Raw genomic sequence first — 27,937 nt, forward strand, 5'->3', positions numbered from 1 at the left:
GAACGGCTGCGCTCCTAATACGCACAAAGACATCTAGCGACAACACATTTTCCAGCGAGCGAAATTTCGAAGTAGTTTAGTAAATATAACAAGTAATGTTGTGGCGTTTCTGTAATTATTTCAATTTACATTATTTTTTGCACTATTTCATAAACCAGTCCGTGGACAATGCATCCTAAGTTACATGAATAATAATGATATAGTAATAATAATACTACTACTAATAATGATAAAAATGATAATACATACATACATATACCAAGGCTTTTTCCCCCTTACAAGGAAGGTAGCCAAAAAGGAAAAGGCATAAAATCATTCCCACCCATTCCATCCCTGAATACACTCCACACCCCTCCACCCTCCCTCTTATCTTAGCACCTCCTGGATGACGGGTCATCCCTGCACCTTGTCCACTGCCCTGGGTCAGAAGCAGTGTCCCCAGACACAGCACATCCACAGCAAGGCCGCTTCATTAAATCAGCGACCCCTCCTCTCCGTCCCCCCATGCATAAAAGGAGAAGACGGGGAGAAATCCCTTCGGGCTACGTCAAATTTTGCTCACACATACTACCTCACCCCCATCCCCCCGCCCATTCCATCTCATGTATCACAACATCATCCATACACAACCATTCTCCATTCACCCCTGTCTTCTGTCCTCTCCCGTCCTTCCTCAACAGACATTCCCCTCTTCCCCAAAGCCCCCTTCACCCCATCCATCCACCTCATCCTAGGACGTCCCTTCATGTTCACTCCCCCCACATCTGCCTTCCATACCTCTTTTACTAGTCTTTCTTCACTCATTCTTTCCATGTGTCCAAACCATCCTAATACGACGATAATAGTAATATTAAGAGTAATAGTATAATCAACGATATTAATGATACTACTAATGATAGTAACAATGACAATGTTAGCTAAGAAGAATAAAAAGACAAAGAACAAAGAGGAGATAAGAAAGAAAAGTAGTTATAAAAATAAAAACTTTAATTATAATGATGACAATATTTCAGCCAAATTCATGTAAAACGGTGTAAAACACATCGTTTGCTAGTTGTAGTATTGTAATAAGTAATCATAGTGATATTGTATTAAGTAATTGATAGCGCAATTGTATATTGCATTATTGTATATAGTAATGTGATAAACGTGCGATACAATATGACAATATATGCTTGCGATGTTAATAGATTATCTAAGTATTGCTATAATTACATATTGCACTATCACCTGCCCATCACGCGTCCGGTACGTGATCAAAGATCATGTTGATTCACAAATGTGAAAATAATTATTCTGAATTATATAAATAAAAAACGAGAAATATATAGCATAACATCAAGGATTTAAAACTACAGACAAAATGCAGTAAACATAATATTCGAAATAAGTAAATATAATTATGCCAAGTGATAAATAATTAGGAAGTATATGTGAAGTATAACACAAATCGAACTAACTCCTCATTTATTAATTTGTGAACATGATACAAGGTTAAATTCTGTCAATATCAACTCAAGGAGAAGAAGAGACGAGCGTGTAGGGCCAAGGCAACACAAGTTTGTTGTGACAACATGACGTCGCTGGTAAGTCAAACTAACGTCATTGGTCAATTTCTCCGCGCACCTCACCCACCGCCTGACTAATTCTGCCTCCTCGCTTTCACACTTTCTGTAACTTTAATTCGTTCACATAATTTTATTGCGTTACCATGAACTTGTGTGTATGTGTGTGCGGGCACGCACACACATATCAGAAAAAGCAAGTAAGTTGGCAAGGAGCGAACATTACAACAATATATTGATAAAAAGATATATGAGTGTTGAGGAAATAGAAAGAGAGAAGACACTAAGAGGTGAAGCTAAAGAAAGAAAAAAAAAAAAAACGCAAAGAGAACGGAGACCGAAAGCAAGGAGTTCTATTGGAGGGTCATAGACATGAGGCTGAGAAAATGGTAAATCAAAGTAAGCTAAACAAAAACAGAAAACAGGATGGAAAAGGGAGAAAAATAATTAAAAGTGGCCTATACTAATATTGACGGATTAATCTCAGGATTGAATTAACTAAATGATTACCTGTCAGATGAAAAACCAGACATAATGGGAATTGTGGAGACGAAATTAAAGGGTCCAATACCACCTAATAGTGCTGGACACGGATTATACAATTACTGGATTAAAAACAGAAACGAGAAACAGCGAGGAGGAATCATGTTCTTGGCCAAGAAAAACTTAAATGTGACCAAGGCTACTGATGGTAAAAACAGTGTGGAAATGATCATGATAAAAGTCGAAGACAGAGGCATGAAAAGTAGAAGGTTTATGGTGATTTATGTGCCCCAGAAAACGGGATCTTAGAAAGAGTGAGCATTCATATATGTTAGATGATATAGGGCATTCATTAACCTTGTACTTATGGGGGATTTTAACTGCAAAGAAATCTGTTGGGAGGAGATGACAGTGAAGGGAGAAGATGATCTATGGGGAAATGTTATACTGGACATGGCCATGGAATATACAATGACACAATGGGTCAATGAAAATACCAGGTACAGAAGTACGAAGAACCGTCGAGACTGGGTTTAATATTTACAACAGAACCTGAAATTGTTGAAAAAATTGAATACAAAACACCATTTGGAAAGAGTGACCATATACTAATAGAGACTGAACTAAAGGAAGAAATATATATGGAGAGAAATGAAAAGTACAGAAAAGGAAGATTGGTGTATAACAAAACGGACTTTGGAAAACTTAAGAATTTCTTTTAAAATACAAATTGGGAAAAATTCTACATTGAAGAGACAAAAGTGGAAGAGAAATGGGCGATCTTGATGGAAATCTATAATGAAGGAGTGAATGAATAAGTACCAAGACAGAAACAAGAGAAGCTGTACATTAAATGTTGGTTCAGCAGAAGATACAGTGAGGCAAAAGATAGAAGATATAAAGCTTGGAAAAGATGAGAAAATATAAAAAACCTGGAAAATGGCAAATATATATAAACTACAGAGATGGATATGTAAAAGTGCGCAGAGAAGAAAAAAGAAAATACGAAAAAGACATAATAGAAAAATGTAAAGATTAACCCAAACTATTTTATATATATATGAATTGTAAACTCAAAAATAAACAGGAAATGGTGAAACTACGCCAAGGAAATACAGAATACACAGAAGATCTAGAAATGGCCGAAGTCATAAACAATCACTTCAAGTCGGTTCTCATTAGAGAAAACGTACAGCATTGAGAAGAAGGAAGTGAGGTGCGATCTCTCCCAACGAGGGAAATAATAATAGCACAAAACTGGAGCAATTAACAAACCGTAACGTTAGGAAATCGCACTGCCCAGACGAAATTGCAAACTAGATACTAAAAGAATGCAAAGAAGATCATATGGACAAAATGTACAACATAATAAGATGCTCACTTAAAGAAGGAAAAATACCAAATGACTGGAAAAATACCAACATTGTACCCATATATCAAGGAGAAAACATGGAGGAACCAATTAATTACAGACCGGTCTCCCTAACAAGCACTGTAGCCAAAATTTGTGAGAAAATTATCAAGAATAGATGGGTAAAAACCCTGGAAGAAAACAATATAATAAAATCGAGACAATTTGGATTCAGACAGGAAAGATCATGTGCCTCAAATTTAATCTGTTTCTACTCAAGTCTAATAGATATAATACAAGAAAGGGGTGGATGGGCTGATTGTGCCTTACTAGACTTACAAAAAGCCTTCGACAAAGTACCACACATTTAAACATATATATATATATATATATATATATATATATATACAAATACATACGTATATATATATATATATACACATACATACGTATATATATATATATATATATACATACATATATATATATATATATATATATATATATATATATATATATATATATATATAATATAGGAAGGATACAAGGCAACCTACTAAACTGGATGGAGGATTTCCTGCATGGTAGAAAAATAAGACTAGTGCTCAGAGAAAAGTGTTCAGGTTGGGAGGAGGCGATTAGTGGAGTTCCGCAGGGATCTGTATTGACTCCAATAATGTTCACTAATTATGTGAATGACATGGATGAAGATGTGGAATGTTACATGAGCTTCTTTGCAGACGATGCTAAATTGTTGAGGAAAGTGAAAACTTAAACGGACTGTAAATCACTACAGAGAGACCTAAACAAGGTTTGGAAATGTAGTCAGAAGTGGAAAATGGACTTCAACATTAAGAAATGTAGCATAATGGAGTTCGGAAAAAGTTAAATAAGAATATCAGGACAATATACAATTGGAACTAAAGAGGTAAAGAAAGTGGGATCTGAAAAAGACCAGGGAGTAATTATTTCAAACGACTTGTCCTCTGATAAACAAACAAACAAAATTGTCAGAGAATCCTATAACTTGCTAAGATCAATAAAAATGGCGTTTACCTATTTAGACGAAGAAATGATTAAAGAAATATTAGTCACACTAATACGGCCTAGACTGGAGTATGCTGCGACATTATGGTCACCCAGTACCAAAAATAATACAAAGAAAATTGAAACAATCAAGCAACCACAAAAAGGGCCCTAGCACTTTCAAACTTGTCATATGAAGAGAGACTGGCTAAATTAATATCACCGACTTTGGAACAAAGAAGAGAGAGAGGTGACCTACTGACCATCTATAGAATCATGAAAGGCACGGAAATACTTGATAGAGAAGACTTACTAAATTGGGACAAGAGAAACACAAGAGGACATGGAAAGAAACTCAAAAAGGATAGTTATAGAAGAGATCTGAAGAAAAACAGTTTTCCACACAGAGTGGTGGACACTTGGAACAAACTGGACGAAACAATAGTGTGTGCAAAAACCATACACGAATTTAGGAGCAAGCTAGACACTGCGAGATACAAAAGCGGGACACCAACGAGCGTAGTTCCCCTTCCCGAAAGATACAACTAGGTAAATACACACAGACACGAACACTCACACATACACACACACACACACACACACACACACACACACACACACACACACACACACACACACACACACACACACACACACACACACACACACACACACAAACACACACACACACACACACACACTTAATTCATGGTGCAGATAGTTCCCCTTCTGCCAATACGGCGGTCCGGGTTCGATTCCCGCCCAGGACTGAAATAATTTTAGTATCGCTTCGTTTTGGGTCGTTGTTCCAACTCTCGTGGGCGGGGAGTTGGGTGTGTGTGTACGTGTAAGGTCACAGTATTATCCATAGATCGGTCATATATAAGCACTGAGTTCTCATTCGGGAAGTTAATAACTGCCGATGACGAATCCAACACGTGATCCAAGACCATGGTGAATCACACACACAAACAAACAAACAAGAGGACACGATAAGAAACTTAAGAAGGACAGTTACAGAAGAGATCTTAAAAGGAACAGCTTCCCATACAGAGTGGTGGATGTCTGGAACAAATTGAATTAGGAAACAGTGATTGCAAAAACTATACAAGAATCTAAGATCAAACTTGATGCTGAAAGATACAAATGCGAGTCACTACGAGCATAGCTCTCTTCCCGTAAAATGCAACTAGGTAAATACTAGGTAAATACACACACACACACACACACACACACACACACACACAAACAAACAAACAAACGATACAAGGAGTTAGAAATTTACAATACGAAGACAGGCTTAGGCACTTTACACTCTCTGCAGGGTGATGCAATGGAGGTATTCATATGGGTCAAAGGCTTTAACCAGGGTGGCTCGTAGTACACACATTACATATACCAACGGCTTTTCCCCCTTTGCAAGGGAGATAGCCAGAAAAGAGTGGCACAAAATCCACTCCCACTCATTCCATCCCACATACTCCATTCCCATTCACCACCCCTCCCTTCCTCTTCTCTTGGTTCTTCCTGGATGACTGGTCATTCCTGCATCTCACCCATTATCCTGGGTCAGAAGCAATGTAGCAAGACACAGCACATCCACAGCAAAGCCACTTCATTTAATCGGTGACCTCCCACCCTCTCCGTCCCCTCACGCAAAGGATCATTCACACTTAAGTGACTCGTAGTGGTGGATTTAAATTGAACAAATTTAGGTGAAGAAAAGAGGGAAGAACTGGTCTACCAACAGAATAGTTAACGAGTGGAATAGACTTTGTAACCATGTAGTAAGCATCGAAACAATTTATTATTTTAAGAGAAGATAAGATAATTTTATGGATAGGGATGACAGGTGGTAAGGGACATGGAACTACCTAGTGTAGACCTTAGGGTCTTTTGCAGTCTTCTCCATTCTTATTTACTTATGTTCTCTCTCACACACACACACACGCACGCACACAATACACAAATATGTACAAATATAAGACTTATTGACTCACTGTCGGAGAATGAAATAAGATGGACAGAAAATCTGTATATTTCGACCACTATTTGTGGTCCTGCTGAAGAGGACCACAGATAGTGGTCGAAATATGCAGATTTTCTGTCCGTCTTATCTCATCCTCCGACAGTGGGACAATAAGTCTCATTTTACAAATGTGCTACTACATTATACCTTCCTAATGTACAAATATACACAAACACACACACACACACACACACACACATACACACACACACACGCACACACACACACACATACACACGTAAAGCAATGAACCTAAAGAGATTAATCTCTCTCTCTCTCTTCGACCGAGGGTCATGCTGGTGACTGCACGAACTGGCGAAGAAGTGAATTGGCAAAGGAACGAAAGAACGGCGACTGCGATAAAATTTCGACCCCAAACTGAAAACAAAAAATTTGGGCCCTTTGGCGTGTACGCACTATTATATCTAATTCTGGCGTCACCAGGCGATTTCATTCAGTTGAAGAAACTCCGCGTCGACGTCAAAGGTTTCAAAAGTTTCTTTAGTTCCAGAGACCCAAAGAACCGCTCCTCCTCCTCCTGATGCGAAACGTCGAGGGCGACGGCGAGCTCGATACATTTCCTTCTTGCTTTCGCCAGGTGATTTTATTCAGCTGAGGGAAATATCCCGATCCTCCCGGATCAATTACCGTTAAAAAAAATAAAAAAAATAAAAAACGCTCAAGACGATGAATGGCGACGGTAAAGGCAAACTGGTCCGCATAGAAAATAGCCTCTTTTTCTTAGGCTCGCGCGGACATGGTAATGGTAGACTTATCGCAAGTTCGATGTCCGCAATAAAAATGGCCTGTTTTTCCATAGGCCCACGCGGACATGGTAATGGTAAATGTAAACTCGTTGTCCACAGTAAAAATAGCCTATTTTTCCTAGGCTCGTGCGGACATGGCATTGGCAATGGTATGGCTTCTGGTAATGGTCGGCGAACACTGTCCTATCGTTATCCTTTGGCCTTGGGATCTGAAGAGAAAAGAAAATTATAACAAACATGTTCGACGGCAAGCGGTTCCTTCTAGTCCTACGACGACTACGCAATCTTGGAGGGGCACTACCCCTCCAGCCTCGCCCCGGCGAAGTCCCCTTGCCTTGGCTTCGCCGGTTCCAAGGAACCCGCTCTGCTAGGGATGGGGGATGCCTATCTTACATACTCATTAGACATATTATCCCCTCCTGTCACGTCCTCACGCTTGGTTCACCGTGTCCAGGGGTCGTCGTAGCTATATCACCCGCCGGCATTCACCGCTGCTAAAGGTCTCGAAGCAAGATCTAAGGAATAACGCAATTAGTTATATTCTGACAAATATTATATAAAATATATATATAAATATATATAAAATATTATAGTTCCTGTCTATATATATGAATATATAATATATATGACATATAATATATATATATATAATATATAAAATATTATAGTTCCTGTCTTCCTTGGCGTTTCACAGTTTTCTTCAGTGTTTCACAAAGAGAAAATGGACCCAGCCTAATGACGTCAGAAGCTGCGCAGAAGAATTCAAACGGTCTGACCTGTATATTTAGACCTTGTCTCGAAGTAGCTTCAGCCGGGGACGATCGTCCCGAGGTTCGAGCACACAGGCCCACCCGGCTCGGCCTCAGGCGGCGACGACGCAGGTGAGGAGAATGCAGGAGCCACAATCTAGACATGCACACACATAATAAATGTACGACATAAATGCACACACACACACACACACACACACACACACACACACACACACACACACACACACGGCTCGGTGGCGGATTGGTTAAGCACTGGCCTCACAAGCCAGAGAAACGGGGTTCGATTCCCCGGCCGGGCGGAGATAAGTTGGGTTTGTCTCCTTTCACGTGTAACCCCTGTTCACCTAGCAGTGAGTAGGTACGGGACGTTAGTCAAGGAGTTGTGACCTTGCTGTCCCGGTGTGTGGTGTGTGAGTGGTCTTAGACCTATCCAGAGATCGGCAAATAATGAGCTCTGAGCTCACTGCCGTAGGGTGCTGTCTGGCTGTCTCGAGAGAGACTGCAGCAGATCCGAGGTGAATACACACACACACACACACACAAACAAGGTGCTACAGCGCAGTGCTAGCGTTCCCAATCGCTAATCCAGTGGTCCGAGCTCAAATTCCGCCCAGGGCTGAAATTATTTTAGTATCGCTGAACTGTGAGTCGATACTCCAACTCTCGTGGGTGGGGAGTTGGGTGTGTATGTGCATGTAAGGTCACAAGATTACCCAGAGATCGGTCATATATGAGCTCTGAGCTCTCATGCGTGAGAGTAGTGGCTGACGATCACGAGTCCAACACGTGATCCAAGACCATGGCGAATCACATACACTAGGATCAGTCTGATGAAATGACGGACGAATTTCAAACGCTCTATTACAGTGTTAATTGCACACATAAATCAAACGCTTGAATAAATATAAAATTATGTATAGGATGAGGTAAATTAATGATATTGAAATGCAGGGGCAGGACGAAAATTAGATTAAAAATATATAGTGACAACTTACAGACAAAATTCAAACGATGGGGTCAGTTAAGAGTAGGACACGAATTTCAAACGTTCTAGTCAAATTGTTGCAAGATGGGATCTCACATACACAAATCAAACCCTTGAATAAAAAAGTAATGTGCAGGACGACATGAATTAATGAAGTTCAAATGCAGGAGTAGGATGAAAATTAAATTCAAAGTCTACGAAGGCAATCTATAGACTAAAATTCAAACTCCAGGGACAGTTAAGAGTAGGACAGACGAATTTCAAACGCTTAAACCACGTTGTTGCAGTATGGGATCTCGTACATATAGATCAAACACTTGAATAAAAATAAATTATATGTACGATGACAGAATTCTAACGCTGGAGTTGGATGAAAATTAAATTCAAAGTGTACGATGATAGCCAGTAGACAACATTCAAACGCTGGGATCAAAACATGAGTAGGATGAAAGTAACAGACGAATTTCAACCGTTCTAGTCTATTTGCCAAGTGCAGTGTACTGTATACATGAATCAAACGCTGAAAATCAAATATATATAGGATGACATCCTATAGACAAAATCAGGGCTTATTCTAAAGAACTGCACAAAATGGTCAGAGACAAGGATTCTAAGCATTTCTGGGGGTATTTTACTAATAATTTTATACATTATGATTATATTTTGTAGAGGAATTTTAGCATTAAAAGTCTTTAAGACTTCCACAAGATACATACAATATATAATTCTTCCTTCACCCCGTGTAAAAATCAACATTAATCTTATTTCAAATACGAATATTTTCACTTGAAATTCACCTTGAATAAAGCAGTGCTCTCCTGCTCCCAACCAGTGATAAGGGAGAGTATTCTTCCGTCACTCTTTCTGTCTTGTGATTAATTTTGAGGAGCTAAGATGAGAGGGGGGTAAAGGGTGGTGGAATGGGTGGCAGTAGGTACGTGCCTTTGACTTGCCTACTTCCCTTATAAGGGGGGGAATCTCTTGATTTTGTGATTTCGGAATATATATATATCTTTTTTTTTTTTTACCTTATTTCAGTTGCACAAATTGCTCTTCTTAACTACACATTTTCGTTTACAACTGCATAATAAATACTATAAATTAAAAATCTGGCATTACTGGGAAAAGGCGGAGGTGATCCTGATTCTAGGCTAAGTCCAAGGATCCTTCACAGCTGACCTATCTTCCTTGCGTCTTGCATTGGCAAGACCACTGAGAACATAACACAAGAACATAAGAATGAAGGAGACGGCAAGAGACCATAAGGCCAACACTAGGCAGTTCCATGTCCATTGCCACCTGTCATCCCCATCCATAAAGTTGTCTAATCTTATCATAAAATAACTAATAGTTTCAACATGGTTACGAAGTCTATTCCATTCGTTGACCACCCTATTAGTAAACCAGTTCTTTCCTATTTCCCTCTTAAATTTAAATTTGTCCAATTTAGATCCATTTCTGAGCGGATGGTACCCCATCGCCTCTTGTGATGGATGGGACCTTCACGCCACAATATTTATGGTTTTATAGAGGGAGAGGCAGCAACCGACAACTGTATGGCCACCCTACATAGCCTGGTTGGTAGCCAGCCAGCCAGCCTGCCATTGTAGTGTTTCTGCATTTGGAAAAAAGCTCGAGTATACGAATTCCCCTGCCATCCTTGACTCCCAAGGCAGAGGAAAAACACGAGTTAGCGAGCATCCTTGACTCCCAAGACAAATTCCTGTCGTGGATTGCAGACTACCTCACGGCGGATAGGATGGCGGGAGTGCGCTGCCTGGGACAAATGTCCTCATACCACAGGGGGTCGTTTTTAGTCCTACCCTCTTTAACATACCTGTTTTCTTTGTTTTTCTTACTTTGCGCTAAACGGCAGAGGACCGCTCACGGATGGCATGATTTGCGGGCGCTGATAATTAGGGACAGGATTTGGACTAGGAGTAGAGTTGGAATAAGGGTAGGATCGGAATTAGGATTGAGGAGAGGGGGTTAGCGATGGGTTATCCTATTTCTAAAAGTATCAAGAATGGAATGGGAGATGACTCCACTCTTGGATGCTGCGCGGGGGGGGGGGGGTGAGCACTTGAATAAGGTTATGCTTGTTTGATATTTGTGGTATTTTACTCGTAGGTTGTGACTACCTCTAGTTATTCGTGTATTTGTTATGTGTGAGTAAATTTCTTTGTTTATATCAGCGGAATCGTGTGTGATTTTGTACATCATTTGTCGTCTGCGTATTCGTCTTCTTGTTTCAAGTGGTTCAAGTTTAATGTCTTGTTTTATCCTTGTGTGTCTGTAATCACGTCTGATCCATCTTGCTGGCTTATTTTGTGTGGATTCTAATTTGTATATATTATTGTTACTGTCTGGATCCCAGACGGTGCCACAATACTTAAAGTGTGACAGAACAAGTATCTAACTTGCCTTGTAGAGAAGACCTCCCAAGAAGTAGACACGAACCACGTACGTTGTTTAGGGACAGCGAACTCAGAAAATTTGTAAACATAATTAAAAATCGCCAACGTAAACGTTTTCCCCTAAACGTATAAAGACTTGTGATTGGTCAAGATAATAATTAAAAGTTCACCAAGGACAAATCAGTGACCTCAAGTATTATAAGCCCAACCCTAAAGGAGGGGCCGACTGTAATACCAAAGTATCCTAACGGTTAGAAGAGAAAAGGTACTTAGACGCTCTGCTACAGCTTAAAGGTCGGTAACTCCTGTCTTATACACTCCCAAGCTTTACATTGACAAAATCACAATTAATCAGTTAGAATACATAAATTAAGTTCGCACCATTCTTTTGCTCGCTACCTAATGATGGAAATTGCGACAGCGTGCCTGTTTAATTTATCTATCCTTAATTAGATAATCGTCACTGTTGGTTCGATTTATATCTACAAACTAATTTATGGGCTTACTCTTTACAAGTTTATCTTTATATTGATGTTATTGGGTTGTTGGTTTTTACGTCCAAAACAACAGCAACAACAACAACAACATCGGTATCCTGAAAAACCTACTTCTTTGAGAGATAAACAATTTCAACTCTCGATAATCCGAATAGTGCATGACGTTAGAATCACGGCCCAAATATAATTACTGTATGATAGAATTTCTAAATATTGCACCCCCAGAACTATTGAATATGCTCCCACTTGACTTGAAACAGACACGTCAGAAATTGAATAATGAGATAATAATCAACCTTAGAAGCTACGACCAGGAATGTGAAACTGATTAACACAAACACAACTGAAACAAAATAAATTTTCGTCTAATCATCAAAATACAAGCGACTGAGGCCAGCTTGACTAAAGCATGAATGTCGGAAACAAAATAAGAAATAACGTTTCCGAAACTTAATGAATTGTAGATTACTGATAGTTGTGTTTAAAAAACAGGTACTTTTTATAACTAATTTTGCTATTTTAAAGAATTGTCCTGCCAAACATGAGAAGCGGGTATTACATCATGTTATTCACGTGAATCAAGGAAAAGTTTGTGGAACGGATGTCATACGCCCAGAGTTGTATATCTCTATTTACAAAATAACTATCAAGATAACTAAAATGAATTTAGTTAACGTGGGGGAGGTGTGTTATTTAACCACTTCTACAAAGAAAGATTTACAGCTAAATGTGTACATTGGTACCTGCAGGTCTTGCGGGTATGGATGAATAAACTTGGAGTTTTAATGCTAGCATTAAACCTCTTTGGTAGGATATAAAAGCCGAGTTTCTGTCCACGACCAGAAAATATATAACTGCCATCCGATGTAAACTTGTAAGCATCAGGTAAAAGGACACAATGGCTGAAGGCAATATTTCATTACAGGTAAGCCATTTGATGTTTCTTCAATAGTAAGAATGTTACAGTTATTAAGCCGTATTCTTGAAGAAGTTTCGTGATAACCACCAAGATAACCCCCAGATTTGATTATTAAATTCAGTTCATCATCACTGAAATTGCTAATTGGCGTGAATTTTTAAATCAGTTTCTTTATCATCGTAATTTGTTGACATCATGACCATGATTATACTGGTATTTCATGAAACTCCTTTCAGGAATAGTTTTATGGATGGAAGTCAATATCTTAGGCTTCAGATTTGTAGTAATTTATCCTGGTATTGTCAAAGGAAGGGCATATTTATATTATGCTGGAACGCCATTACCTATTCGATAACGTTTAATATTATAGGTACAATAATTAAATTTGATAAAATTGTATAGGCAGCCAAAATTGTAATATATGTACCATAGGACTGATACAAACAGCATCTGCCTATTAATTGAGGTCACTGAGTGCAAGGCTTTATTTTTTCACCTCAGAGCTCTCCTTTGCCAATTTTTTACTCCATTATGAATGTATGTAATATATATATATATATATATATATATATATACATATATATATATATATATATATATATATATATATATATATATTATATATATATATATATAATATTTTTTTGTTGTAACACATGACCTACATCTTCATATATTAATATTTGCATAAAGGCAAATTTGCAGAGAGTAACCAGTATGCTTGACGAAAACATTTGATTGACTATTATATACAAATGTCCTTAGTTACTGCATATCATAAACGGTTAAATTTCCACAGAAGACCTCCACTTTACCCCAGTCAAGGACCTTGGGAAATGTTTTACACAGTAATACATATGAATCTAATATTGATTCCTGCCTCAAATAACTTTGATTTTTATGGGGAATATCCACACCCCTTAGGTTTTGTGAGAAAAAGGGTGAATTTTAGTTGACATACCAGAATTGCATGAGTAAATGTATAGAATGTCTATTTCTGACACTCTTACCCTAGGGCCTAGAGTGAGATGTAAATTATTCTAATCAACCTAACCTGCCCCAACCTTGGTAAATATTGTTAGACTTATTTTTACTTTTTTTTCTTTTTGAAAGATTATTTTTCCCATGAAATTTCCTCTCAGTATAATAATGATGTGGATGAATAACAACAGTGCTCTTTAGTTTCTCAAGTGATATACAACACTCGCCTTCCTTATTTCCTAGCCATCAATGTTTATGTGGGTCATGTGTACATGTCATGGCCAAAGAAAATTTAATCACAAAAATCAAACATTTGTGGAAGGGTTGTAATTAAGAAAAGTTGGTGTAATTGAAGAGGTAAGTTGATCTAGAATGCAAAAACAACAATGCATATTGTGGACCTCTGTCGCAATGATATCCAATAAATTGGCAACTATCCACTCAAGTGACCAATTTCTCCTTATCTGTATTACTTGAATCTAAAGTGGACATATATCATTATATGGCTGTAACAAATCTAATATCAGTTATAAATCTAAAATCAGTTATAAATCAGTTATAAATGTATTGAATGAATTCAAGGCAAAAGTGTTGAAGTATTAAGAAATTTCACCTTGAATGGAGCATGAGCAGTTATTAGTGTTTAAGAAGGAAAGCCTAATAGTAAACCCATAAAATAATTGAAGTGTAAAAGATGTTGTTCCATGTTTTAATTTACAGTAGTAATGATGTACTAATAGCAGCAATGGTTTCGGAACTGACATCCTGAGAAACTTCATTCATGACATTCTTTCATCTTGATTTGCTCTTTTTCTATTAATCTTAGTGTCTAAATCCCGGTCATTCTGTTAGCTATAGTAAGACAGACCCCATTGTCTCACATATAGCTGTAATTGGGATGATGGGCATTGAGGTTGGAGGAACAAATTAAAAAAACAAGATCACATGTTCGTGGGATATGAAGAAATATGGTTCTATAAATAGTTGAGTAAAGTGCAAAACCAAGTTGGAACCATACATTAGTTTAAAACAATAGACACCTCATGGGTGTAGCTTCTTTCCTGTATATTACAGTGAGGTAATACAGGCAGACACAAGTTTGTATTGTACATGATTGAGTTTAACCACTTCATTACAATGATGCCTACATAGGTGGCATGAGGTGTCAGTGGGTACATGAGGATGCCAGTGTCGGCATCTTGATCATAGATATATTTTTTGCAGTTGTACATGAGTTACTCCCAGGTTCTGTGAACTGGTTTGATCATGTTTTCTGTTTATTATTACTCAGAGTAAAAGAGAACAAGTAATACAGTAGTCACTTTATATTTTATAATGTGAATAGTGTGGTGCAAATTACATATGGCAGCCGATGCTGTGTGCGGGAATTTGAGTCGTACTGAAGTGGTTAATATCATGAACTTCCCACTCTCAGAGAGGGCTAGGGCAGTGACACCCTACAGAGGACTTTTTGAGGGAAAGAATTTAATGTGTGTATTTATGCTCGCTGACTGAGTGGGTTACCTAGTTGTATTTATCTAGTTGTATTATACAGGAAGGAAGCTATGCTAATAGTGACCTGTGTTTGTATCTTTCAGCATCAAGTTTGTTCTTAAATTCTTGAATAGTGTTTGCACACACTGTTGCCTTATCTAATTTATTCCAGGTATCCACCACTGTGTGGGAAGCATTTCTTTTTCAGATCTCTTCTATAATTATCCTTTTTGAGTTTCTTTTCATGTCCTCTTATTTTTCTGTTGTCCCACATTAACAAATCATCTCTATCTAGGATTTCCTTTCCTTTCATGATTCTATAAATAGTTTGTAGATCTCCTCTTACTCTTCTTTTTTCCAGAGTTGGTAGTACTAATTTGGATAATCTTTGTTCGTATGTTAATTTGGAGAGTGTTGATGCCATCTTTGTTGTTGCTGTTTGTACATACATACATATACCAAAGGCTTTTTTTCCCCTTTACACAGGGGGTAGCCAAAAAGAAAAATGCATAGAAACCACTCCCACCCATTCCATCCCCTACACATTCCACTCCCCTCCACCCTCCTCCCTCCCTCTCATCTTGGCACCTCCTGGATGATGGGTCATTCCTGCATCCTGTCCACTGCCCTGGGTCAGAAGCAGTGTCACAAGACACAGCACATCCACAGCAAGGCTGCTTCATTAATTTGGTGACCCCCCCCTCTCCATCCCCTCATGCAGAAAAGAAGACGAGGAGAAATCCCTTCAGGCTGCATCAAATTACCTCTCATACACACTTCCTCACCCCCCATCCCCCACCCACTCCCCCTAATGCATCACAGCATCATCCATACACAACCCTTCTCCATTCACCCCTATTTTCTGTCCTCACCCATCCTTCCTCCACAGACATTCCTCTCTTTTGTAATGCCCCTTTTACCCCATCCATCCATCTCATCCTAGGAAGCCCCCTCATATTCACTCTTTCCACCTCTTTCCTTCCACACCTCGTTTACTAATCATTCTTCACTCATTCTTTCCATGTGTCCAAACCATCCAAATACTCTTTCATCGACCTTATCTCCCAGCTCCCTTTCCACCCCTGTTCTCGTCCTCACCTCCTCATTTCTCACTCTATCTAGCCTAGTAACCCCTATCATACTTCTCAGACATTTCATCTCGAACACATTCAAACTCCTTTTCTTTTCCTCTCTTATGTTCCATGTTTCTGCCCCATACAATGCTGTTGGCACAATCACTCCTTCATATAACCTCCTCTTAGCATCCATTCCCAGATATCTGTTTCTCATTACACTTTTTAAACCACCAACGCATTTACTTGCTTCTCTCAACATTCTACCTCCACTTCCACTCCTCCCTTTCCCGCCACATTCACACCCAAATATCTAAAACTATCCACTTCCTCCAGTCTCTCCCTTAGTGCTCTTTCCAGCCTGCTGCCACTCTCTCTCATTGTACATCTCATCACCTTTCTTTTGCCCACATTTATCGTCAGCTTCCTTCTTTCACACACCTTCTCAAACTCTGTCACTAACATCCTCAATCCCTGACAGAGTTTGAGAAGGTGTGTGAAAGAAGGAAGCTAAAGATAAATGTGGGCAAAAGTAAGGTGGTGTTTGAATTCTTTCTAATTTCTTTATATTCTTTTTAGTATTGGTTGTCCATAGTGTTGCAGCATACTCCAGTTTTGGTCTTATCAGTGTAACTAATATTTTCTTTACCATTTCTTCATCAAATGTCATTTTCATCGACCTTAGTAGGTTAAATTTTTCTCCAACTATTTTATTGATATGTTTGTCCGGTGACATGTCTTTGTTGATTATTACTTCAAGGTCCCTTTCTGAGCTCACTTTTTTGACTTCTTCACCAATTTTATAATGTCTCGATATTCTATTTTTACTTTTTCCAAACTCCATTATATTACATTTCTTGATGACTCCATTTCCAGATTTTGTCTAGGTCTGTATAGTGGGAAGCATTAAGGATGTATATGTTCTAAGGGAAGAGAATGGGAGAATATCAGAATATTTTTTGGTGGAAGGTAAGTTGAGAATGGAGAACAGGTGGAGAAAGAGGAAAAGGGCACAAGGTAGGGAGGTACTTAGAGTGAACTGCTTAAATGAGGAAGAAAAGGAGGAGTATAAGAAGCTGAGAGAGGAGTGGGAGGGAGTGAAGGAGAGAGAACTAGGAGCAGAGGAGGAATGGGGATTGTTCAAGGTGTGCAAAGATTGTGTGTGGAACAAGGAGGATGGGAGGAAATAGAAGGAAGGGTAGTGAGTGGTGAGATGAGGAAGCAAAGAAGGTTGTAGAAGAGAAGAAGCAGGCTTTCATAGATTGGTTACAAATTAGGACAAGGAAATCATATGAGGTACAAAGTATAGAGAAGAGAAGTAAAGCATAAGATAAAGGAGGCAAAGAGGAGAGCAGATGTGAAATGGGGTAAGAGTATGACAGAAATTTTTGAAAGTTATAACAAATGTTTTGGAAATAAATTAAAAGAGGAAGAGGAGGCAAATCAAGTAGAGAAGAAAAGGTAAAAGGTGCAGATGGAGAGATGATAATGGAAGAGAAGGTGGGCAGAGTATTTTAGGGAGTTGCTAAATGTGAAGGAGGATAGGGAGGGAAAGGTAGCTGCAGTGGGAAGCACTAAGAAAATGACCATGATGAGTGAGGAAAATGGAGGAGAAATAAGGAAAGATGAAGTTAAGGCACCTGTTAAGATGATGAGAGCAGGTAAGGTGCCTGGGTTGGATGGATGCCATGCAGAATGTCTGAAAAAAAGGAGGTACAGTTATGATGGATTGGCTGGTGAGGTTATTTAATGTTTGTTTAATAGAGGTTAGAGTGCCAGAGGACTGGAGGAGTGCCTGTATCGTTCCAGTTTACAAAGGAAAGGGGGACAAGTGTGAGTGTAATAGTTTCAGAGTGATCAGCTTGCTAAGTGTAGTTGTGAAGGCTTATGGGAGGGTCTTGATTGAGCGGATTAGGAGAGGAACAGAGGGAGTAATTGGGGAGGAACAGTGTGGTTTTAGGACAGGTAGGGATTGTGTAGATCAGTAGGGATTGTGTAGATCAGATTTTTGTGGTAAGACAGATATGTGAGAAAGCTATAGGAAAAGGTAAAGATGTTTTTTTGGGTTTTTATGGATTTGGAAAAAGCTTATGACAGGGTACATAGGAAGGCACTGTGGGAGGTATTGCAGATATATGGGATAGGAGGAAAACTGTTAAGATCAATCAAGAGTTTTTATGAGAATAGTAGAGCTTGTGTTAGGATTGGAAATGGAGAGAGTGAGTGGTTTGAGGTAAAGGTGGGACTTCGTCAGGGATGTGTTATGTTGCCCTGGCTGTTCAATTTATGCTTGGGTGAGGTGGTGCAAGAGGTGAATGCAAGGGTAGTGGGTCAGGGATTGGAGATGGTTGAAGAAAATGGAGAAGAGAGATAAGCCAGTTGTTGTTTGCTGACAATATTGTGCTTGTAGCAGGATCAGAGGAGGGATTGAGGAAGTTAGTGACAGAGTTTGAGAAGGTGTGCAAAAGAAGGAAGTTGAAGATAAATGTGGGCAAAAGTAAGGTGATGAGATGTACAAGGGGAGAGAGTGACAGCAGACTGGAAGTGAGTATTAAGGGAGAGAGGCTGGAGGAAGTGGATAGTTTTAGATACTTGGGTGCTAATGTGGCAGGAAAGGGAGGAGTGGAAGTGGAGGTAGAATGTCAATTGAGAGAAGTGAGTAAATGCCTTGGATTAAAAAATGTAATGAGAAATAGACATCTGGGAATGGATGCTAAGAGGAGATTGTATGAAGGAGTGATTGTTCCGACAGCACTGTATGGGGCAGAAACATGGAACATAAGAGAGGAAAAGAAAAGGAGTTTGAATGTGTTTGAGATGAAATGCCTAAGAATTATGATAGGAGTTACTAGGCTAGATAGAGTGAGAAATGAGGAGGTGAGGAGGAGAATGGGGGTGGAAAGGGAGTTGGGAGATAGGGTTGATGAAAGAGTATTAGGATGGTTTGGACACATGGAAAGAATGAGTGATAAAATATTAGTAAAAGAGGTGTGGAAGGCAGAGGTGGAAGGAGTGAACATGAGGGGTCAACCTAGGATGAGATGGATGGATGGGGTAAAAGGGGCATTAGGAAAGAAGGGGATGTCTGTACAGGAAGGATGGGAGAGGACAGAAGATAGGGGTGAATAGAGAAAGGTGTATGGATGATGCTGTGATGCATGAGGGGGGAGTGGATGGGGGATGTTTGGGGGGTGAGGGAGTATGTATGAGAAATAAATTGACAGAGCTCCAAGCAATTTCTCCCCATCTTTTCCTTTTCTGCATGAAGGGACAGAGAGGCAGGGGAATCACCAAAATAATGAAGCGGCCTTGCTGTGGATGTGCTGTGTCTTGTGACACTGCTTCTGACCCAGGGCCGTGGACAAGATGCAGGGATGACCCGTCATCCATGAGGTGCCAAGATAAGAGGGGATTGGAGTGTAATAGGGATGGAACGGGTGGGAGTGGTATCTATGCATTTGTGTTTTTGCTACCTCCCTTATAAGGGGGGAAAAGCATTTGGTATATACTATATGTATATATATATGCTTGTAAGGGAGACCGGTCTCTAGTTGGTTGGATTTTCCTTGTTCCCTCCTTTTTATATTGGTACAATATTTCCATTTTTCCAGTCCTGTGGTACCTTTCCTTCTTTGAGTGAATATATAATGATATTGTATATTTTGTCCATCAACTCCTCTATGCATTCTTTTAATATCCAGTTTGCAATTCCATCCGGACTGTGAGATTTTCAGACATCATTTTTTTTTCATTTGGTCTCTGATTTCCTTCTGTGTCAGTTATTTCCTTCATCGGAGGGTATCTTTCTCTATTTCCTCACAGTTTTGTGAATTTGCAATTGTGAATACTGATTTGAAATGTTTGTTCATAATTTCAGCCATTTCTATTTTATCTTTATATTCGTAATTACCTTGGCGCAGACATACTACGTTATTTCTGTTTTTAGTTTACTATTTACATACCTGTAAAATAGTTTAGGTTGTTCCTTGCATTTTTCTATTATATCTCTTTCATAGTTTCTCTTTTCATCTCTACGCATTTTTACATAATCATTTCTTACCTAATATACTCGTGTATAGGTCGCACCAGTGGATGCTAGTTTGTGGTTGTCAAAGTGGTTATTTACGGTTGACCCGCGGATAGGTCGCACTATTATCTGGCGATTTACAAGACCCATTCCAACATAAAAAATGATAAGATATATATCATTATTTCAAAATTTTACGCACAAAATTTTAATATCGGAACACATATATATTGTTCGACTGTCACGCGTGCGCATAATGCAAACTTACATAACGGTTGTGTTTCTTATACGATTATCGTAAACAAATGCACTTGCGAAAAAAAAAGTTATAGTCAACTTGACAATAAAAATCAAGAGTTTAACTGTCAACTGGACACTATACAAAAGTATAGAGGAAATTTTCTCTAAATTGATGTTTCTGTTTTCTCCATCCCATCACTACCTTTTCTGAAACCCCAAACTCCCTTTCTGCATATCTGTTTCCTTGTTCTGCGTAATCCACCACTTTCGGCTTAAAATCTGCTTTATAAGTCTTTCTCTTACGTACTCATGATCAGGGTTTGCAATTATTAGGCCTAAAACTCCGTATGATCTACTGTAGATCTAACAGTACGGTAGGCCTAATGGAAGTTTACGAAAATAATGATTCTTTATTACGAAAATCATATATAGATTTTTTTAAGTTACGTTACGGTATGTTACGTTACGCTACGAAAACATAATTTGCCCACATATCATAGAAACGCAGCCACGAGTGGAACAGGTGATGTACGGTAACGTACGGTAAACAAAGGGTCAAGGTCTCATTGCTTATAAACACTAAAACATACGAGAGTTGGAAAAGAGAATATTGTACGATTTTATTGTAATTTATATATAATTTTCTAGCTACAATAGTTCAGTTTTAAGCAGTGAGTCGGTAGGAACCTGTTATATATATATATATATATATATATATATATATCTTTTCTGCATGCAAAAGGTTTGAAAAGCTTTTTGATGCATATTGTGTGAACACCACTGAAATTCCGTATCATTGTCACATTGCGACTTCAGTGACAGAGTAGGCTAGAGCTGTCCCTCAATAATGTTGAGTGGATAGGCCGTACCTCTGATTTTGGGGGAAATATATAGTTTTAAAAAATGCGACCTATACGCGAGATACGGTACTTGTTTTTGTTTTTTTCCATCTTTTCCAAGCTTTGTCTCTTCTATCCCTAGCCTCACTACATTTTTGTTGTACCAGCATTTTATGTATAACTTTTCTTGCTTCTGTTTTGGTACATATTTGTTTATTCCCTCATTGTAAATTTCTTTTAGTATATTCCATTTCTCCTCCATCTTTGCGTCTTCATTTAGTAAGTTATCCCATTTAGCGTTTTGAATGAATATTCCGAGTTTCTCAAAATCTGTTTTGTTGTACATTAGGGTTCCTTTTCTATGTTTCTCATTTCTTCTCAAATCCATTTGCTCTTTGAGTTCGAATTCTATTAGTACGGGGTTAGAGCGCCACAGCTTGCCGTGGGTGTTGAGATCATGGTAGTTCAAACCCTGCCACCAGCAAGTTGGACCAAGAGCTTGTTTCATTAAATTTTATGCTATGAAGTCCTCTGGAAGGGGCATTGACCTAGCCTCCTGATAGGGGGAGTTTGTGACGTTAAACCGAACCATGTCCATACTATGAACTCACAAAATCAAGGAGCCTTGAATTGCCTCTGCTCCTACCCATACCAAGTATCAACGTTGACTAAGCTGCTCAGCCAGTAAGGACCCCATTTTATATGATGAAAGGGCAATTTGTTTCTGAATTCCATGTGCAAAAGCATTTTTGTCTTACAAATCCCAAAGGGATTTCTTACTGTCTTCTCTATTTCTGCATGAGGGGATTGAGGGCGGGGGTAGGTCACTGATTAAATGAAGCAGCCTTGCTGTGTATGCTGTGTTTTGCTGCATTGCTTCTGACCCAGGGCAGTGGGTGAGATGCAGAAATGACCTGTCATTTAGGAGAAGCCAAGAAAAGAGGGAGGGAGGGGTGGTGAATGGAAGTGGAGTATGGGGGGATGAAATGGGTGGGAGTGGATTTATGCCTTTTGACTTTGGCTACCTCCTATGTAAGGGGGAAAGAACCCTTGGTATATGTACAGTATGTATATTTAGTCATTACTGTTCTTTGGGTTAATGGAATAACCCCACAAGTATCTCATTGAATCAATTACTTTGACTATCAGGAATATTTGAATTCATAATGATTCTTATGATGTTTCAGGCTGATGAAGTTGAAGCTTTGTGTTCCATATATGGCACCGATTTCCATATAGAAGATCCCCATAATCGTTCCTATAGCATTGACATACGGGAAGGAGACAAAGCAGCCATCTTAAAAGTTTGTCTTTAAAGATTTTTTATTCTAAACCCTTTAACTTGTTAAAACCAGACATAGTACTCCACATAGATTATCCTGGCTTATTCCAGACAATTATGTTCAGATGAGGGATGGTGTAAAAACTGACGGAGTTAAGATATATTTTAAGGGATAAAATGTGATTTAATGCACATTAATGTGCAGCTTCATGTAAATGGTTGTAGAAATTATTTTAGAAAATAGCTGAATTATGCACAAGTATTGTTCATGAAGGAATGAAATTTATGCTTGGTATGAGTAAGAAAAATGTACAATAAAGTGCCAGAATTTTAGGATAATAAACAAAGACAAAAAGTATGTCTAGTATCAAATATTTACCTGCAAAATAACTGTTTCATCCTCTCTGCCTGCTATGGAAGAATGATACTGCCATGCTGTATTTCAGTTACAAGTACTGTAAAGTGTGTGCACAAGGTCTGCATACCATTATTAAAGATAAGGGGCATACCAGTAGATGGTCAGAATATCATAAAATGTGATGTCCTAATTTAACAGTAGCCTACTGGTGTTTGATGCATGATTATCAGAAGCCTACTGTAGCCTACCATAGAGAGTACACAGTTAATATAGTATGCTTTATTGTATTCTTTGTTAAATATTTTTTTAAGGTTCATAAAAGTCATTACTGTTGTACCAGTGCAGCTGCTAGATGTCATATTCTGTGTAGGCATTGTGCCTCACAGAAATGAAGAAAAAAACTGCATGGTTCCATATCCAATAAATTGGTTCCAAAATATGTTATAGAGTTGATCTAGATATAAATATTAATGTATTTTTAACTTTAACAAAGTCATGCCAATGTACAAATTCAGACATTATCATTTTATAGTGTTCAGCAAAATAAAATTGTCTGGCATTGGCAAAACTAGAATCTGTGAAGGACAATACTGAAGGGGTTGGATAAGATAACTTTAACTTTCTCTTAAACTCCCTCACAAAGCAATTGGTCACACAACTGAATATTGAATACCATGGTATTAGCTAGGATCACAATACAGGTGCCTCAAGTACGAATGGAGTCAAGATAAAGATAGATTAAGCCCGATTTCTACTCATGGGTATTATACAGTAGAATGAAATTGCCTAGATGCAGCTGGAATCAAAAGATGTGTAAACCAGTATAAAATGGTTACCAAAGGTATTTTTCAGTTGAATTAAATCATCTGGTGCCGGTGATTACCCAACCTGTATTAATCAGTTATTTTACAATGAGCAATTTAATTTTTATCTTCATACCATACTAATGTGTTTCCTTAAATAAGATGATTCTTTTTTTACTCACTGTGTTCAACTCTGTATCTTTACTCAGGTGACAATGCCTAGTGATTATCCAAGCAGTTCTCCTCCTAAGTATGAGCTGAATGCTCCTTGGTTGAAGGGACCAAAACGTCAGGAGCTATGCGGAAACATTGAAGAAATTTATTTGTAAGACGCCAAATCTCTTCGTGTCCATTCTTTGTGTGTGTGTATTTACCTAGTTGTATTTTACGGGAAGGGAAGCTATGCTTGTGGTGTCCCGTCTTTGTATCTCATTTTATCTAAACTATTTTTGAATTCATGTATTGCTTTTTTGCACACACTACTTTCTCATCTAACTTGTTCCAACCATCTATTACTCTGTGAGGAAAGCTGTTCTTTTTCACATCTCTTCTATAGCTGTCTTTCTTGATTTTCTTTCCATGTCCTCTTGTATTTCTATCATCCCATTTTATTAGATCCTCTCTATCAATAATTTCTATGCCTTTCATGATTCTGTAAATAGCTATCAAATCTCCTCTCTCTCTTCTTTGCTCTAGTGTCTGTAGCTCAAGTTTTGCTAGTCTCTCTTCATATGATAGTTTTGAGAGTGTTGGTGCCAATTTCGTAATTGCTCTTTGTATTCTTTCAAGTTTTTCTTATACATTTTTTTGTACTTGGTGACCACATCATTGCTGCATATTCCAATCTTGGTCTTATCAGAGTGATTAGTATTTTCTTCACCATTTCTTCATCCAGGTATGTAAATGTCACTTTGATTGTTCTTATTAAATTATAAGTTTCACCAAAAATCTTATTTAGATGTTTCTCAGGTGACATATTAATCATAACAATGACTCCCAGGTCCTTCTCATTTTCAACTTTTTTTATACTTTCTTCTCCCAATTTATATGATCCTGTTATTCTGTTTTTGCTTTTTCCAAATTCCATTATACTACACTTTTTAGTATTGAACTCCATCTCCCACTTCCTACTCCATTCCCAGACTTTATTTAGATCACTCTGTAGTGATTCACAATCTTCTTCCGTGTTCACTTTTTTTTTAATAGTTTTGCATCATCTGCAAAGAAGCTCATATAACTTTCAATTTCTTCATCCATATCATCAATATATATAGCAAACATTATTGGGGCCAAAACTGTTACTTGTGGAACACCACTTATTACTTCATCCCAATTTGAGTGTTTGTCTCTTATCACTACTCTCATTTTTCTTCCTTGCAAAAAGTCTTCCATCCATTTAAGCAGTTTGCCCTGTATTCCTTCTTCGGTTTATAATTTCTTAAGCAACTTCTTATGTGGTACTTTGTCAGAAGCTTTTTTTAGGTCTAGAAATGCACAGTCAGCCCATCCATCTCTTTCTTGTATTATATCTATTAGCCTTGAATAGAAACATATTAAATTGGTGACGCATGATCATCCTTGTCTGATTCCAAATTGCCTTGGATTTAGCACATTGTTTTTTTCTAAATATTTTACCCATCTACTTTTGACAATTCTTTCACAAATTTTTGCTGTTGTACTTGTTAGAGAGACTGGTCTATAGTTGGTAGGGTCTTCTTTATTTCCCCCTTTATATATATAGGTACAATATTTGTTGTTTTTTTCAATCTTTTGGAACTTTTCCTTCTTTCAAGGAACTGTTTATATTATTATGCTATGTATTTTGTCTGCCAGTTCATTCCTGCATTCTTTCAAAATCCAGTTTGCTATTTTATCTGGTCCATGTGATTTTCTGACATCAAGATTACTCAAGTGTTTCATTATTTCATTCCTTGTTACTTCTATTTCTTTCATAGGGGGACTTTCTCTTTCCATTCGATCTCCTCCGGTTGTATATTCTCCCTTGTAAACACTGATTTAAAATGCTTGTTCATAATTTCCGCCATATCTATTTCCTCTGTGTATTCAACTCCTCCTTGTCTTAATTTCTCCAAATCTTGTTTGTTTTTCAGTTTGTTGTTTACAAATCTGTGGAATAGTTTTGGTTGATCTTTACATTTTTCTATGACATATTTTTAATATTTTCTCTTTTCCTCTCTGCACTTTTGTACATATTCATTTCTATAACAAGTATATATTTTTCATTTTTCAGGTCTTTTGTCTTTCTTCCATTTGGTCCAAGTTTTTCTCTTTTGTCTTTTAACTCCCTACAACTTTTGCTGTACCAGCACTTTACATATTCTTTTTCTTGTTTTTGTCTTGGGACATACTTTTCCACTCCTTTTTTATAAATCTTTTTCAAAAAATATTCCATTTCTCTTCTACTGTTTTCTTCTTTATATATTCCTTCCCAGTTTTCTTTTTGAAAGAATTCTCTTTTTTGATCAAAGTTTGTTTTTTCATACATCATTCTTCCTATATTGTTCATTTCTTTTCATGTATTTCTCCTCATTTAGTTCCAGTTCAATCAATATGTGGTCATTTTTACTTATTGGTGTTGTATATTCAATCTTTTCCACTATTCTAGGTTCAGATGTTATTATTAGGTCTAGTCTCGATGGTTCTTCATTTCTATACCTAGTGTTCTCCTGTATCCACTGTGTCATTGTATGGTCAATAATCATCTCGAGTAGAACATTTCCCCATGAGCCGTCTCCACCCTTTACTGTCATCTCTTCCCAGCAGACTTCTTTGCAATTAAAGTCGTCCATCATAACTATTCTTCCTCCATCTTCCATTATCTTATTTAATGTTATCCTTGTGTCTTCTAACATACTTTTATGTTCACTCTCTTCCCACGAGGCTGTTTTTGAAGGCACATAATTTATCACAAACTTTCTGCTCTTCTTATCTCTGTCTTCCACTTCGATCATAATCATCTCTACTGTATTCTTTCCATATGTGACACACCTCACGTTTATATCCTTCTTAGTCAGGAACATAACTCCACCCCCTTGTTTTGTCTCTGTTTCTAATCCAATAATTATATGCATCATGTCCTACACTGTTGGGTGGTAGTGGACTTTTTAATTTCATGTGTGTGTGTGTGTGTGTGTTTTTTTTTTTTTTCTTCTTTTTTTTCTGAATTGAGCATGGGAATCAATTTTTAAACAAATTATGAAAATCCTAAACCAGGCTTCACACATATCGTGATATTGACTGTTGCCATATGCATTAAGGATTTATTTCTGTGTTATTGAAATTGTAAGAATATTTTGGAAATAATTTCATATTTTTATATAGTAATTTGCTTATTCCAGAGAAAATATAGGAGACAGTGTAATATATTTGTGGGTGGAGCAAATAAGACAGTTTTTAATTACAACAGGAGAAAAGGAGGAGAGAGTAAACAAAGAAAAGGAGAAAAAGGAAGCAGAGGTAAGTTTTATTCATCACAGAAAACAGAAACATAGAAAAATTGCCTTATTGAATTTTGAGTTCTGTATTTGAATGTATTGTGCTGTAACTTTTGTATATTTCAGTTGTTAAAGAAAATGTCAGAGATGGGAGTTGGGAGCCATGACGCTTGCCCAACTATCATATCAGGTGAAATTATATCAGATAGGAAGAGTCACTTTCAGCCTCACCTTGCTGCTGTTACGTCACAAGATGAAGTCAAGTGAGTATAAAAAGCAGAAATGATGCTGTTCCATCAGTCATTAGTCCATTTCTAGAGGTCTCTCTTGCAGGAGACCCACAGCTCCCAAGTAACTGGCAACAATCAACTGTTTGGTCAACAAGTCACTCAAGGAAGAAATATTGTGTTGTTGTCTGAGTAAGGCAAAGTAGGGCAGTATCAGGTGAGTTATTCAATGTCCTCTCTTTGGTGATTGTATATGATGCAATTTGCATTGGTGGATAGATCTGTTCTTTGTTGCTGTTGTTTGAAAGCTGGATGACCTGAACACAGATGTGCTATTGTGGTTCTT

General features: G+C 37.9%; 1 protein-coding gene across 3 annotated transcripts in view; it reads left to right on the forward strand.

Annotated features, from left to right (window-relative positions):
• Positions 1-12,443: 12,443 nt before the first annotated feature.
• Positions 12,444-27,937, forward strand: part of LOC143027107 (protein IMPACT-B-like) — a 42,202-nt gene continuing 26,708 nt past the window's right edge. The window contains exons 1-6 of one of the 3 annotated variants that reach the window (XM_076188118.1): positions 12,444-12,577; positions 12,705-12,818; positions 22,654-22,770; positions 24,119-24,234; positions 27,269-27,386; positions 27,491-27,627. In XM_076188118.1, coding sequence (XP_076044233.1) covers positions 12,792-12,818; positions 22,654-22,770; positions 24,119-24,234; positions 27,269-27,386; positions 27,491-27,627 — 515 coding nt within the window. In that variant the 5' untranslated portion in view covers positions 12,444-12,577; positions 12,705-12,791. Of the gene's footprint in view, positions 12,578-12,704; positions 12,819-17,281; positions 17,330-22,653; positions 22,771-24,118; positions 24,235-27,268; positions 27,387-27,490; positions 27,628-27,937 lie in introns of those variants that run through there. The other 2 variants (XM_076188097.1, XM_076188108.1) reach the window with 2 other exon arrangements.

This window comes from Oratosquilla oratoria, chromosome 1 (genome assembly GCF_046742065.1).
Source record: "Oratosquilla oratoria isolate Oo_2021 chromosome 1, ASM4674206v1, whole genome shotgun sequence".
Classification (NCBI taxonomy): domain Eukaryota; kingdom Metazoa; phylum Arthropoda; class Malacostraca; order Stomatopoda; family Squillidae; genus Oratosquilla; species Oratosquilla oratoria.